The sequence below is a fragment of the Corvus cornix genome, chromosome 3 (genome assembly GCF_000738735.6).
Source record: "Corvus cornix cornix isolate S_Up_H32 chromosome 3, ASM73873v5, whole genome shotgun sequence".
NCBI classification, from domain to species: Eukaryota; Metazoa; Chordata; class Aves; order Passeriformes; family Corvidae; genus Corvus; species Corvus cornix.
In genome coordinates this window covers 29,957,233-29,973,632 of record NC_047056.1, presented here as the reverse complement: position 1 = coordinate 29,973,632, position 16,400 = coordinate 29,957,233, and the positions used below count along the sequence as shown (strand labels likewise).

Genomic DNA, 16,400 nt, shown 5'->3' with positions numbered 1-16,400 from the left:
AGGCATTGTAAAGGCCTCTGATACATATTCAGTGAAAAGATTTCAGGCTTTTTCAGTGTCAGCTGGTCTGTGATTTTACCGATTAAGCTATTGTGTGCACAGAACCCTGCAGCCAGGCATGGACCATAAGAACAGGTGTGTAACACATACAGGTTTGTCCTGTTTTCCTACTTCTTGCTACCCTACCCTCTATAAATTAATGACACTACCGAGGGCAGAAGGTGAACAGTAGTCTCCAACCTGCTGGGAGCTGACAGAAATATTACTGGGTGCTTACCAGAATCCATGCTATGTGCTGCCCTCAGCTCCATGAGGAGCTGCCACCTGCCTCTTTGGCTCTTTCTGGCATCAGTCACCAGTTGGGCACCTCTTCCTCCTTCACTGTCCCTCTGTTGCGTGGCTGGAGGAAAATGCAGAGTGGCTGTCCTTACTCAAATCCCAACAGTATCCACCCTTCACTCCTGTGCTCATGCATCTCCCCACTTTCCTAGCTCATGCCTCAGCAATTTCACTCAGTTGTCTAAAAGCCAAGGTTCAGTCTCTTCCTCCTCAGGCTGAGGTTGTCCCAATTTCTCCAGATGGCTGCATCTCTATCAGGGTTATAACCAAGTCACATTTTGATGCCCATTAAGGCAGGTAGTTAGCTATTTTCCAGTGTGTTGCCAAGGAAACTGCTGGAGCTGAAGGACTGCAAATACTTCTAGCCTGGAAAATGGTGAGCACTGCTACTAGAAATATTGTGAAATTTCATTACCAGCTACTCAGATATTTTAATAGCTCTGGCATGTGATTCAGATACCAGTCATAAATGTCCATTTTATTTTATCACAGTAATGATTAATTCTAACACTTCCCATCTGTGTTCATCTGCTTTAAAAGCAGCCCACTGATAAAACACAGCCCTTAAAATAAACTTCAGTTTATTTTTCAACAGCTGTCCAAAATCCACGCTGAATAATAGTTTGTTATGCTGTATCTAATTGAAGAACAGATGCCATTGAACTGAAGTCATCAATAACCCATACAAGTTCAGGCATCTGCTTGCATAAAAGAACTTGCTTTTTTGGCTCTTTGTCTTCCAGCTCTTTGGGCCAAGACCAGTCTCAGCTGTAAGGTGCATTACAAGTGTAGGTAGTTGTAAAAAGTAGGTAGTCGTAAAAAGTAATCTTGATTGCCATTCTTCTCATGTCAGAGAGGACAAATTGTAAATTTTTTATTGCAAAATATTAAAATAAATTACATTTTACAAAGACGTAGCAAATATTTACATACAGTGTGATTCCAGTGACAATCAGCAACAAAGAACAGACAGACAGGCATATTATGGAGTGATAAGGGTCAGAACTGTACAAATGTCAAAAGCCATACAAAAGACAAGCTAATTTTTAAAAGTTAAATCCATCACAAATGGAATGAATCCCACGAGGCACAAAAATTACAAGTCTACAACAAAGTTCTTTTGTTTCGTCAACAGACTTGTTTGTATATTGCTTTTTGCTCTCCTCATCTGTCTCTACACACTCTCCCAGATCAACCGGAGGAAAAATAAAATCTTAGCATACACAGCTGTGTCACCATGGATCTGTTATCAGTCTGGTTTTAATTCTGCGTGCTTTGTGATATCCATTGCCAGCAACAGATTCACGAATCATTAGTTCAGAAAAATTTAACACTCCGATTTTGTATTTCCTCAGTGACTTCGTACCAGTGTATCAGATGTGTCCGACTGCCTGGTGGGAGATGGGTATCCGGAAATGATGCCCTTCTGGTAAAAATAGCCTTCAACAGCACAATACAAACCCAAGAAGCATCACAACGATGTCATGAAAAACGGGGTCACATAGTCTTACAGCACTTGAAAGGCCTTTTGTAGGAACAGACTTCCATGGTCACAGTTCAGGATTTTTGTTTCAATTAAAAAAAAAAAAAAAAAGAAAGTACTGGCTCATCTTGGCAAAATTAGTAAGTGAACCCATCCTTTGCATGATGTGACTGGAAATAAAATCTGCTTGTAGGCAATAGCTAGAAAGAAGAATTTCCACTGCTATTCCATCCCTTCCTTATACATGCTTTTAAACTTTTTTTCCTTCTTTGTTTAAAAATCCCCCTTTCCTCTCTTTCCAGGAAGAGATCTGTCTCACCTATAAAACCAATTCCACAGCTTTAAGAAAACTGTTAACATTGTTAGCCAAATGAAATCTTAATTAGTGTCCGAAGAAAATGTTTCCAGATTGACCAAATAATTGAAATTACTACAAGACACAACCAGGTAGCACTGGGGAATTCACTCAGAGGCACTTTTGGAGCTGAATAGAACAAAATCCAGCCTGGACACCCCTCTAAGTCACTACATGTAAATCTGAAGGCAGAAAAACATTAGTTTAGGTCCCCCAGGCAGCTTCTTTTCTCAGGACATGGAAGACAGGCAGGCAAAAAGCTGTCTTGTTTAGCACTTTGGCACTTCTGAGATGGCACCATAATTTTAAAAACCCTGGGAATGGTTCAGCCTTTTGGAGAGAGCCACTATGAAAGCTATGCACCAACTAAACCCCTCCAAAACTCTGAAACATGTAGGGCTTAACGAGACCAATTCTGTTGGCCCCTGTGTAAAGAGGAATTTTTTCTCAGTGTTAAGATTACATTAAGGCACATGGTGGGATATCTTGAGAACAGTTTTGTGAGGTGTGATCATGTTTCCCCGAAAAACTGGGAATATTGTACTTTGTTTTAATAAATTTAAACTATTACTTTAAATCCCAAGATACTTATTATGCAGACTTATAGTCTATGCTGACTACACTGGGAAAGGCCAGAGAGCCACATCTAGCTTGATAATATGAAACAGATCCCATCTATTCTCAGCTCTGGCGTACAAGTGCACTTTGCTACGCAGAACAGAGTCTGGGTTCCAGTGTGCAACACCCCCTCCCAATCAAAGCAGCCCAGCCAAGTGTCTGGGTTGTATTATTTCGGTATTAAAGAGAATTTTTTTTTTTTTTTTAAATGAAGATTGGACTATGCTTTTTCCATTTCACGCACTTGCTGAAAGTCTTTTCTTTCCTCGTTGTCCTGTAGCTTTCTAATTGTTACTAAAACTTTGATCTTTGCATCAATAATGGAAGACAAGTTGGAGGACAACAAAAGCTATATGGAGTGCTTTCTCATTTTCTTTTAAGTTAGTGAGGACTTCTTAAAACAAAAAAATATTTCAAGAAAAAAAGAGAAGGCTAGACTGACTACACAAGCATCCTGCGCATCATGCACATAATCCTATCTAACATTTCTTACAGTTTTTAAGTACAGCTGTCAACCACAACCCTTCAGACGCAAAAACCTGAAGGGCTTGGAGTAATTTTAAAACAGTGGGGATTAAGGTATCTTACTAGAAGTAAGTAAGAATCTTCTTGATATGGCCTCTCCTGCTTTCCTGTCAGATACAAGTCAAAGTCATCCAACCACCCCTGCTCCAAGTAGTGTAAATAAAATAAAATTTGGTTATAAATGAGAATCTCTCTTCAACAATAATATCATAAATTGCAGATTAAATACCAAATCAAATTATGTTGACTCCACAGTTGTTTAGTATAACAGAGGTGGACACAAGCTGGCCACAATTTCACCATTGTGTTCACATTCTATTTGAAAAAATGTCACATATGTGGAAAATTCTAGGAGAGAAATAGACTAGGAAAGACAGTCGCTTGTTTCACAGTAGATAACTTCAACACTTCCCATCTAAAGGCTATCCAACCAGAGTGCCAGTTTCCCATATATCCTCCTCCTTCTGTGGAACAGGCCAGCAACTGAAGCTGCAGCCAATATTTGTAGTTATCAGAAAGAGCTAGTAATTTAAGATTAGCATTGCAAGGTTCCATAAGCTCTTCTTACAGAGCTAGTGAGTCTGCCAGCATTACACTGAAAACAAGACTGAGACACTGAAAATTTTTAAATGTTCACTGGACTTTGGAAACTTTTGGACATACCAGAATGACTTAAATACTCTAAAACCAAACAGATCAGCAGAACCTGATATCTTACGGTTTAAAGATCTTGGCTATTTTCTGTTCCAAGTATATTGGATAAAACTGAAGTCAGTACCTTTTGCCAGCATATAATCAAGAGCCTCATTTGAAAGAGTTGTCAGGGTTAATGCATAGATATGGAAAAAGAAAGTAAAATAAAACCATGGTAAAATTTCTTTGTAGCCAAAACAATTTGGGCATACATGTTACAAACAGACATGCTTCCTTCTAGTGGGTAGCCCATCTCCAAGTCAAAAGATAATACTTTTAGAAGCTTAGAGCCAAAGTTCCTTCTAAAACAAGTGCCTTATGGCCTGAAGTCACTTGATCACATCTCAGTTTGCCCAAGGTTTGATATTGCCCAACCTTCTTTCAAGTGGGATAGAATAACCATTGTATACACACATAGGTCAAACTCTAAAACCAAAAAAAATATACAAAGTGTTATCAACTGTTTCAAAAATAATCTCCCATTCAAGTCATGTCTGAAGTACCAAGGCAGAGAGCAAAATCAAACAACAATACTGACTAACACACCGCCCAGATCAGCAGCAGTGCTACAGGTCCCTTCTGACAGGCATTAGGGCATTTGGAGAGTATCTGTGCTTCCCAAGGTGATTTTTTCCTAAGAACAGTATCGGTGAAACTTCACCTGTACACAGATACTGTATAAAGTTCATTCAAGTATTTCCTTTAGGAAATGGACAGTGGAAGGACACTTTCAACATTAAAAAAGTTCATTGCATCCTGCTTGTGCTCATACATGCTTTGATCAGTAAGTCTTCCAGTCACTTTACTCTTTTAACAGTTCTGGGGCTGATGTGCAGCTTAGCAGCCCAACTGGTGAGCTTCATCCCAGATGATTCTTCCTTGTTAGAGGGCTCCTTCTCAATCCATTCCTTTAGAACTCTAAATTTTAATATTTTATTTATAAAATTAGAATTCACTACAATTTGACAAGCACTGACATATTCTACAGAGATGCTTCAGAAGCTTCCTTCTCAGTCTACCAGCACACCTCAGCTCAGATCTGTGTGTCCTGGCACTCCGTCTAAAGTTTCTCATTGAGTACAGCGTGCTAGCGCCGTATTTTTGGCGGTGACAACTTAACAATGGGCAACCCCCTTGATTTAATTTGTGATAAAAGCAGGATTCAAATCCAGGTTTTCAGAGGTGAAAGGCTAATGGAGTAACCGAACATGTTTGATGCCCAAAACAGTCTTGCAACAGTATACAGTTACACTCCTTAACTATTTCCTCAATGAAATGTATGAACTCAGAGCAGATCCAGTGTATTAACTAGTCTTTTCTATTTTGTTCAAGAACCATAATATCCAAAGAAGGAGTGGGACTCCAAATTCAACTGTTATTTTACAAGTCTGTCAGAAAAGCAAAGCTGATGGGCTCAGAAGCCAAGTTAGGATGGGAAAAGAAGACTGGAGTTTCTTAGTTTGGGACTTGCTTCTGTTTTCAAAGAGACAGGAGAAGCTGCAAACATACTTTTCTCCTTGCTCTATGTTCAATATGCACTGACCACTTTCAGAAAACCATTGTCCAGCATGCTTCACGTGGCAGCCTTCACATTGCTTACTGTATTATATTCATTCATCAGTTGTTCATAAGGCACAGAAAGTTCTAGCTCATTATTGGTAAAGGTAGATTCATCAGAGGATGGGAATTTTACCAGTTTTTTTGCGGTTTCAGATTCCTCTGCAAGATTATCATCCATAGAGGATTTTGACGTTTCCTCATCATCTGAGATATCTTCCTCTTCATCATCATCTTCATTTACAAATGTTATATTGGCATTCTCAAATATTAAGGGTCGATAGTCTCTGGAATCCCACACTTCACCTTCTTCTTCACTAATCCTGTCCAGCTGATTTACGAACATGGTTCCTTCTAGAGGGCTGTCTCCAATACGTTTATCATGGAGGGGTCTCAGTACATGACCATTCTGAATGTCCAGGGAAGCCTCATCGTACTCAAATGACTCTGTCTTTGTGTAAGTCACCTGAACATCTATACTGGCATTCATTTGTTTGCCATTTTCCACTATAATCATTTTGTCATTGCTTGTCTTCAGGGCCTTCTTCCCGATTTGCTTTATAAGGTCATTGTAGGTCTCTTCCTTCTTTGAAAGAAAGCTGAAAATGTTGACATCCTTTGAGGTACCCATCTGAAGGGGTTTTTTAGACCGAGGATGGTTGTCAAATGATTCTTTTCTTTTTTTCCTCCGTTTCTTGATTGCTTTGTGGACTTCCACAAACATACTGACCTTCCAGTTAACAAAGAGTGAGAGCCAAGCTAGTCCCAGATAGATCCATAACTCCACAAAATATCTGTAAAGCGCATGATAGTTTGCATCTGGATTTACACCTACAAGAAATTTAAAAACAAAAACATTACTGAAAGAAGACTCACAGCTGATAAACCTTTGAAGTTATGACTCTGAGAACTACTCACTTCCTCACTAAAAGAGCCTTGTTATTTTAACACTGGTCTGATAGGTAGTAAGTGGGGATCTGAAAGAAAAAGTTGATCCCACATCTTCCACTTCTTGGCCGCATGTATTCTGACCACTGGACTAACAAAATTACAATGCAGCATATCTATCCTCTCCTTATAAGATATAAAAGCGAACATTCTCCTGTTTGAAAACTACAAGTCTTCTTCCTGCCACTGAAGAATGTATATATAGGCACCTTCCTTGAGAAAAAGATTCAGAGTTCCACTTACAAGGACCACCTCTAAAGCCCTGAACAAAGCAGTGGATTTTAGAGAAAGAAGAGGCTTAGGAGGGAGAGAGGAATATACTCAGCATTCCCCATTGACTAGTTCTAGGCAGGTGTGGAGAGCACTGCCCATTGCCTACACATCCTGCTTAGTACACTGGACCCCATTCACACGTGCACAACTATCATGGTGGGTACAGTAGCTCCTTGCCTGAAGTAGAGACCTGGGGCACCAGAAGGACTTATGAACTCTGGAACTTGGCTGCCAAATTAACCCAATAAAGGCCTTAGGTGTCTACACCAACAGTGAAGAGACAGATCAAGTCCACTGGATCAGTACTGAGCCTTAAGTGAACATTCTATTCTGCAAAATGTGCTGAAAAAGCTTAGAAAACATCTTTTCGAATTAGAGTTTGGAAGTAGAATTGCCACACTATGCAAGTAATGAAATAATACATAAAATACAATTACTGACCAGCAACAAAATCTCCAAATCCTATGGTGGTGATAGTGATGAATGAGAAATAGAGACCTTCAATGTAATTCCATCCTTCAGTCATCATGAAGACAAAGGGAGGAATAACCAGATGGACCAAGACACCCCAAACAATGAAAATAGCAGTGCATGTAATTTGGGCTTTCCTCTGTGAAGAAAAAAGAAAAAGTCAGGGAAAGATTTCAATTTTTTTTCCCCACCCATGGCACCAAGAATCATCTGACAGTACCAGATATTTCAGAGTTTTGTGCTAACAATTTAGCTACCATAATTAAAAGTCACTAAAAGTGACTGAAATAAACACACATTTTTTCCTTTAGGAAGAACTCCCTATTCTTACAACTATTTGCTAAAAAAGGATTATTTCCTCATAGTTTTCTTTCACACTCTTGGAAGAGTTTAGTGAGTCCCTGGTATTTTATAAATTGGCATGGGATATGGACATAGCACTCTAGTCTAAAAAGCCATCAGTACCTCTAACTTTCCTTTTACTCTTCTGAATACAGAAGTTTTAAGATGTTTCTCTCCTACTTGTGTCTCCTTCCCTTTGCCACTCATGCAACCTCTGTACAAAACTGCACATACACATGTAGTTCACTATTATTTTCTGCACTTTCTTCTCAGGTGCAAAACCAAGAAAGTTCTTGCTCTGTTTCTGAAACCAGGACCCAAAGCAGTCCCAGTGCCCTCCAGGCACTATGACCCTGCATTGCCTCCCATCTCTGGGCAGAGTTAGAACTGAGAATTCATTTGCAGTGGGGAAGGGAAGGAAGGGAAGAAAAAACTCAAACAAACTCTCACCAGAACACCAACAAAAAGCCACAAACAAAAAACCACAAGCCAGTAATTCAGAACAAAATATTATTGTGCAGTAAGTTCACTGCACAGCAGGAAATATTCATGTTAGCATGCAGGCAGGTGGGAGCCAAGCAGGACAGCTTTTTTCATTTCCGTGCCTGAAGGAGCTTGAATGAAATGTCTGTGAAATGAAGACTTATGTACATTTGTCCTAAAGGTCTTTAATGTAAGAAGTAGTACCACAGGTTTCTATGAGATCTCATTTTGCTAAACTTCTTGCAGAACTAACACATCAGACCCAATCCCTCTTTTAGTTATTTCAATGCAACATCATTTGGGAAAATTCATAGTTGTGCAAGTGTTCACTTACTACAAGATAAGCAGGCAAGTTAAGAAGTGTAAGCTTAATTCATGCATCAAAACTACACAGTTCAAGGGTAAACAAGTAAGGGCTTACCAGGCTTACTCCTCTTTTTGTCAGAAACTGGCCCAGCCTCTTGGCACGTCCTCCAAAGAACTTCCCCAGAGCACTGATCCACGTCAAGCAGAGAGGAACTCCAAAAAGCCCATAAAATATGCAGAAGAGACGCCCAGCGTGTGTCTTTGGAGAAACATTTCCGTAACCTGAAAGAGATAAGTATGTGGTCCGTCTGTTCTTGTTGAAGAGAATTCAAGGCACTTCTACCTGTGCACAAAACAACGTTGTGTGGGCTCCCACTGTGTCAGGCACTCCTTACTTCACCATCTAAAAGGGATTTTACTCCAGCTGCTGATCTTCTGAATCTGGATGCCTTCCAATTTGACTCTAGCAAACACGCAAAAAAACCCTCACTTTACGAGTTCCCTGGATTTTGTGCATCTTTTTCTGGACAAGTTGGGATAAATACAAAATAAAGCTCATCTCAAAACTTCTGATATGATGCCCCGATCTTAAGCAGCACTATTAAAAACTTAATTTGATTCAATTTTATGGAATGAAACTCAAAATTCATCCTGAAGCTAGCTCCCACATGAAAGATCCACTATACACATTTAACTTGTGACCTGGTACCTTTGCAGGGTAAGAGCTTGTGAGTTAAGTGCAAGGTAAGTAAGTGCAAGATATTTCAACTGAATTTTGTTCTTTGCTGGTCACAGAACCCAACAGAGCATTACAGACTCAGGCTTCAAAATCAGCAGCCTATTTTCTGAACTTCTGACAGAGTTTTCTTCTTTAGGTGTGTTATTGACTTCAACATTTTGTCATAAGTTACAATATAAGCTGAGTATTGTGAATTTCAAATAATAAAGAAAACCACAGTACTGCATATGGTTTAACAGTAAGACTTCTAAATCCAGTCCTCTCTGGTTATTTTGCATTCCTTTTTTTTTTTAACTGTAGGTGCAACAAGTATCTAACAACACCATGTAGAAAGATTTTTCTGTAAAAGCAGAAGGCAAATGATGTTGAGTTCTGAAAACCTATGTATCAGAGGAGGAAGAAGTCTTTCAGTGCAGAGGGTCTTACAAGCACAAATCAGCAGTGATATTTAAAAAACAACAGTTGTTCTGCTTCACCTTCTTTGAAGAGGTGGATAAAAAGTCTAGCTTGTTCTGCAAGCCAGGAACACTGATGATTTAGTAGTAGCTCAAGAGGATGCGTGTGTGTAACAAGACAGGAGTACAAAAACCTCATATGCACTTGCTTGAGGTATTAGTTTAATGGCATGCTTTGTTACGCTTTTGTTTTGGAATTTTAAGTGATTTGGAAATTTAAGTGCATGAATCAATGGAACTGGAATGACACCAGCCAACCCAAACAGCACCTGTAATCCATTACTGATTGGAAAGGCACACCTTTCTCTTCTGTACACCCATGGAGAGTGCCAAAATCCTCGGTTTTTTTCCTCTATGAATCTGCAGGTGAACACACACTCTAGGCAGCTCCAGCCATGGGGACTTTACTCAGTGGCTACCTTGACACAGAAATGGGAGAGTACAAACACACTAAAGCCTACAGAAAACTACAGTTAGGAAGGCTGATACAGCAAGTATTTACCGATTGTAGTGATCACAGTAGCAGCAAAGATCACAGCGTTAGGCCAATTCCAGTTGTTGAAAGTATTGTTCCCAGTGATGGCAACCCCCTGTCCAGCAGCATCTGACACAATCTGTAAGGAAAAAGCTCACTGTCAATCTTATAAAATCCTGGCAGCCTAAAAAAGAATGCGCCTGTCCCTCTCAGGTTTTCCCCCTTAGTCCCCCTTTCAAAATAATCTCTGAATTTTTTGTGAAAGCTGGCCTAGTATATTCACTAACAATAATTTTATGAAATACTAAAAACTTGTTTCACATAAGAAAAAGTAACACAGGTGCTCTGACATTTAAATAGGGAGTTTTAATTAGATAAACTTTTACTTGATTTACAAGTTTAAGCCGAATGGATCTCTTCCAGAGAGCAAATAACACTCCTGCAGACTAAACTAGCATTTAACCTCCAGTGCAGATCTTGAATCTGGTTTAGTATTAGGGATATCTTCAGAACTACTATCCATTTCAAAACACTGTTACATGCCTCAGCTTGACTTGGGCATGAATGTCATAGAATCCTTGGCAAAGCTCATGTGATTCATGTTAATTCACCTGCTGTCTCTACCAAAGTCAAACCATCTACAAGCAAACTGTAAAACTGTACATTTCAAAGACAGAGAAATTAACTTTTTTTCACAGCATTTCATGCAACAGGATTCCAATCATTGTCCTTGAATCAGGCCCTTTTCTTCTCCCGTGCTGGAATCTGGTATGCCATGACAAATGCAAAGCACTTGTTAACAATGGTCCAGGGAAGCAAGTGAGGTCAGCAGCATTTCTACAGATTCGGCCAGTCAGTTTTTTAACAGCTCTTCACATCTCCAGGTGCTCAAGAATTCTTAACCACTCATCTTTTGTAGGAAGGAGCTTGGAAGAACTAGCCTCCCCTCCTTTTCCAAAATTAGATTCTAGAAAACACACTGATTAAAAAACCCTAATTACTATTTAGTGTAGAAAGTGAAAGTTTCAGATCAAAACCATGCATCTTGCCGATGCTGATGTGCATTTCTACCTCCCCAGAATAAAAGAAAAAAGCCAAACCAATTTACTATATTGTCTCTGTGAAATCTCTAGTTATTTCAATCTTTGCCCTGTCACATCATGATGCAGTTAAAACCTTATCAGGTTACTCTGCTTTTTTCCCTTCAGAGTAAATACTTATCAAAACTCTGAGGCTACACCCATATACAGAAAAGGTGAAGATATCTCCAAATGTTGATCTCTAACGCTATCCACTTTCTGTGTTTCTCCCTCAATAAGTGTTGAACGTAAAAGCTATCTTCAGCTGAGTACCTAAAAAATTGGAAGCAATGTACTTTTTAAAAATTTTTTTTTTTTAGGAATAAACATGACAGGTGATGTTTATCTTAAACTGGCAAGAACTTATAAAGGTAACTACATCCAACTCTTCCTTCCCCCATCACCCCTTCCTTCCTTTCTACTTGATTAAGATCTGATCTTGGACCCAGCAGAGACTCAACACAAAGTTCAATCACTACTGAAAACATACACAAGTTAACACAGGTTTTAATTATTCTTCAGACTTAATACATATCACCACCCTCCTACTGCAATAAAAATGCCCTCAAAGTGAATGTATTGTGCATATACAAGATGCAAACAATGTAATTAAGAATGCACTTTCAACACAGAAGCTGTTACAGAAGATAAAAGGAGAAGCACTGAAAGTGAATGAAGGTAAAGAACTAGATTTTCTTTTTTTCTCCTGCTAAACTACAAGTGTGTGCAAAACTGCATGCAGTGCCTTTCCATATCCTACAGGCTCCGGATAGAAAAGGACAGAATTCTTACCAAGGCACTCATTTATCATGAGAAAGTGGTGTACAAACGAGAACCTAGAACAGGCAGGTCGAGAGCAGGCAACTAAAACACACACCTCCATCCCTCTTCAAAAAAAAAATGGATCACAAGAGATCATCTGAGGAGAAACCAATCAAAGTACAATCACTCATTTCTGCCACAGCCTGCAGATGAACTTCCTGGAAGTCCCAAAGGACATCCAAATCACCTGAAAAACACAATCTGTTCTCTATTATCCTTGAAAACATGCCTTGACTTCTTCCACTGCCTAAATGTTACACTAAGCACCAGTTTTCCAGTCATTTTCCATTCCATAAGCAGACTTGGATGTTTTTTAGTTGTTGTTTCCTCACAGAGCAAGTGATCTCTAAGAGACCCAGCGAACGATCAGTTCCCATTGTCACAGGCCATTATCTCATTACTCCACTTTGGTCTGACCTCATGAGCTCAGTTTCCCAGCACGTACAATTATGTCAAGACCTGCCAGGATTTGAGGTCTGGAGGTTTAAAGGGGGCCCAGATCTGAGGGGAAGAAGCTGCTGGACATAGCTGCCCTTCACAGCCAGGCAGCTAACATATGGGGGGCAGATGGCCAGCTCTACAAGTTATATACAGAGAACCACAGATACTTCTCCAGACACAGCTGACACCCTCTTCCTGTCCCTATTTGCACACAGCTATTGGCTATTAGCACAAAATTATCTGTCATCTCCAGTCCAGTCTTTTAAGTTACTTTATACCTGCAGTAAGTCTGAATGCACTATATGCATGCCAGCTGCAGGAATGAAGATAGTCACAAAACATGCTTAGATAGCTTTGGTGCTGTGGGAAATATGTAGCTGCTTTCCAAGCAGCATAACTTTTGCCATACTGAAATAATTAAAGATTCTGGCTTAAAACAAAAAATGTGAGTGGACATTATACAAGTGAACAGCAAACATGGCTGTGTTTTTTTGCCTGGCAAATCTGTTAGGCTCTAATGTCAGAGATGCCTTTATCTCCATATGCTAGGATACAGAATGCCCCAAGTTGGCTGTGCTTGATTTCTCAAACTACAGAAAACTTCCTCCAAAAAGTCTTTGGATTGTAAAATAGGAAGCAAGGAAGAAGAGGGTAGATAGTGCAAGTGTTCTTAGTATCTTGAAAGATGTAATTTAAAAATACCTTTTCAAGTAAGCCCAAATGCAAAAGCTGAAAATAGCTAACTCATAATTTATACATTGCCTTAGGTCTCACCTCAGGACAGCTAATACTGATAAAGGCAGGACTGTATTTTCAGTCAAATGTCTTTTGCTTCACAGAATTAAACCCTCTCTTCTCCCTCATTCCCTGCTTCTCCAGTTCTGCTTCTTGGCAAGGGAAAAACGCAAAGAAGTTTTAGGGACTCTTGTGTTATTATTGGAAGTTAAACAGCCTTAAAACTACCACCTCTTCTGGAGACATTAACACAAGCAGAAAAAGGGACGTAATTTGAAAGTAACCAAGCAGACAATATGCTCTATTTGCAAGGTACCTCTTCCCACTTTCCCACAAACCCCAGCCCTGCTCCAATACAGCCTTATGTTTCCTGGCTTTGGTGACATTTTTATTAACCCTCTGATGACCAGGGAAACTCCAGATTCACCAGGCATCACAGGAAATAGTTGTTAAATCTCCTCTGTCTTGGACAAAGGAGAGCCATTTAGGCACATACCACTTGAATCCCCCCTATATGAGTAAGAGTAGGGCTGAAAAGTTCTCAAAACAAATTCAAAAATAGCAAGGCGAAGTCTTGGCCCAAATAGGGCACACACCATTACTAATTTTTTTCTAAGAGTTAAGGAGTGCAAAAAGGTTGTGATACAGGTTTTGCATAACAAGTAGGAATGATTTAATATTTGGCATGAAATCTTAAGATACTCTAATAAGGAAGGGTCTGATGACAATAAGCAATAGGAAAGAAAAAGGACTTCTGGGGTACTTGTGGCCAGATAGACAGATACACCAGACTGAAGACAGAAGACAATAAACTGGCTATATATAAACTAGAGCAACAGATCCTGCCCCACAGGCACACTATTACATACAGGAAGAACAGCCAGATATTGCTCAGAGCCAGGTCTCGTTTGAAGAGGCTAAAGCCTCCCATCTTATTCAGAGCATTCCCTGGAGATTTGACATGTAAGTCTAATGGCAGCTTTAAGGTTCTCCCAGTGGTATGAACAATCGTCTTTTGAAATGCTGCTTTTCCACAAGAAAGGAGATGTAATTGAATTATTAAGCCTGAAATCAGACCCAGTGGCTTTCATTCTACTCTCAACAGTATTAGACTGTAATGGACAATCACAGCTCGCTACTGGATCCAAAAGCTGAATCCACTAAAGCAGTAACTGACCCATCCTTTGATGGCTTTGTCCTCACTTCTGACTCCAAAAGAACATGGGAGTAATTTCTCTTCTTTCTCAAGTTCTTTTATCAAGGATGTAAAGATTTAGTGCACTGAAAAACACTGAATTACAAATCTACCAAGGACTTCAGAGACTTTCCTACAAGGAATAAAAGCTTCAACAGCAATCTTTTTTCACACTGACATCTAAACCTTTTATACAATTTGAAGAAACCAGAAAAGTGCAGTAGTTATCTAATCATAGGTACGTATAATACTGACAACTTAGTCAATCACAATAAAATTGTCCAGGGTAACAAATTTTAAATTTAAACTATCAGATGAAACTCATGTACTGCTGTTCATTTCAGCTTTAACCAAATGCAGTAGCAGCAGGGCAAAACAGATAGGTGAAGTCATACAAGCATTTGTTTGAACAAAAAGCCTAAAGGAACTCCTGGTTACCTTAAAATACACAAACAATTAAAATCCATGCCCATGAAAACTGCACACCCTTTTACTTGTCCCACATGGGTTTTGCAGTGACTTAGGTTTTCTGGCTCCAGCTATAAACTTACAGTAGCAGTCAGCTGTTTATAATAATCATATTTTTAAATGCAATAAAAACACATTTCATTGTTAATGAATATCTTTCCAATAATAAAAAACTTGAGTCACATGTTAAGACTCCCAGGTCAGATATACATTACAAAGTTCTGCTGACCTGGATAGTACTGTCTCAGGATTGATTACACATACATAAAGGGAAAAGAAACCCTCTCAGCCAGTAACCCTTTTCAAGGAAAAATGTCCGTGGGTGGTCACAGCTAGATTGACAGGACAGCCTCCTCAGACTCCTTATGCAGACAGGCAGCACAGTGGCCATGGCCAGAAATTTCCTGTTCTGTTGGCATATTGCACTTTGACATCTGCTTGCACATTAAAAGCAGCAGAACCTATTTCACAGGCACAGTCTGAATTTTGTAAGTACTTTATAGCTAGATCAAGTTGTAGATTCACAGTCAAACTCGAATATATGCATCCTGGCTTACAGCTCAACTACTGACTAAGTTTGTGGGTTTAGTTGTTAAACAACAAATATATAATATAACACTAAATGCCATAATCTATTGTTCTGAGTTATGGTCACTGGAGAAAGTGAGAACAACAAACAAATGAAGTAGATATTGAAGGTGACTGGCTTTCACTCTGCACCCCTGATGTGCCCCAACTGAATGGAAGACACCGTCCATCAGAGAAAATATTTTCCTCTCTGGAATACCTTGGCAGCTTGGGGTTTGGGCAAGGAAAGGGAAAGTGAAGCCAACTATGCAACTAATGATTTTACCAATGAGTAAAAAACTCTTTCTCCCCAATTACTTTTCATGTCTAGATATATGAGGTGTATACAAGTAATGTTCTATTAAAATTTCCTGTTTGAGTTTTTCAAAGACTTCATATTAACCTATATATTCTTTCACCTCTCATCCCAACCTCAATTACAAAGACAGATGCAGTACTGCTAAGAAAATCTTGCTGTGCCACGCTGCTTACTTTGGTAGCCAGAGATACAACGTGGCAGAGCTGCAGAAAGCCCAGAGAATTCACATACGGTGAAATGATTTCATCGAGGCAGCAGAAAGATCAGCTATTCCCATGTCATCTTTAGGATGGCTGCTATACACGTGTCTGTGCACACAAATGGAAGCTCATCACTTCTTGGAAAGGAAAAAAATTCTTTAAGGATTAGAATACAAAAAGACCCACACAGCCTAGAATACAGAACAGCAGCACCCTATCTGGATGCTTATTTCTTCCACTTGGCACCTGGCACCTTTCGTATGTAATCTGCTCAAGGCAAGAGCTCCCAGGAAACGATGGTAGTTACCATCCACCCCTTTTGAGCAGCTCAAAGCCACCAGAAAGGCACACAGTTGTGGTTCCTGCCATCTTTTTCACTCCCACCTCTACTGTAATGATAGACTTACCCTGACTGCTTGCTTGGACTCAAGAGCTCCCAGCTGAATCACGCTGGCATATGACCAGGGCCAGCACACAGGGCCAAGTGTACAAGCCTTTGAGGCTGCCTTCGC

General features: G+C 39.6%; 1 protein-coding gene across 1 annotated transcript in view; it reads right to left on the bottom strand.

The window, feature by feature from the left end:
* Nucleotides 1-1,183: 1,183 nt before the first annotated feature.
* Nucleotides 1,184-16,400, bottom strand: part of KCNK5 (potassium two pore domain channel subfamily K member 5) — a 35,715-nt gene continuing 20,498 nt past the window's right edge. Inside the window, exons 2-5 of the mRNA XM_039569282.1 lie at nt 10,090-10,201; nt 8,509-8,675; nt 7,233-7,401; nt 1,184-6,401 (exon numbers count right to left, since the gene is read on the bottom strand). Coding sequence (XP_039425216.1) covers nt 5,587-6,401; nt 7,233-7,401; nt 8,509-8,675; nt 10,090-10,201 — 1,263 coding nt within the window. The 3' untranslated portion in view covers nt 1,184-5,586. The remainder of the gene's footprint in view (nt 6,402-7,232; nt 7,402-8,508; nt 8,676-10,089; nt 10,202-16,400) is intronic.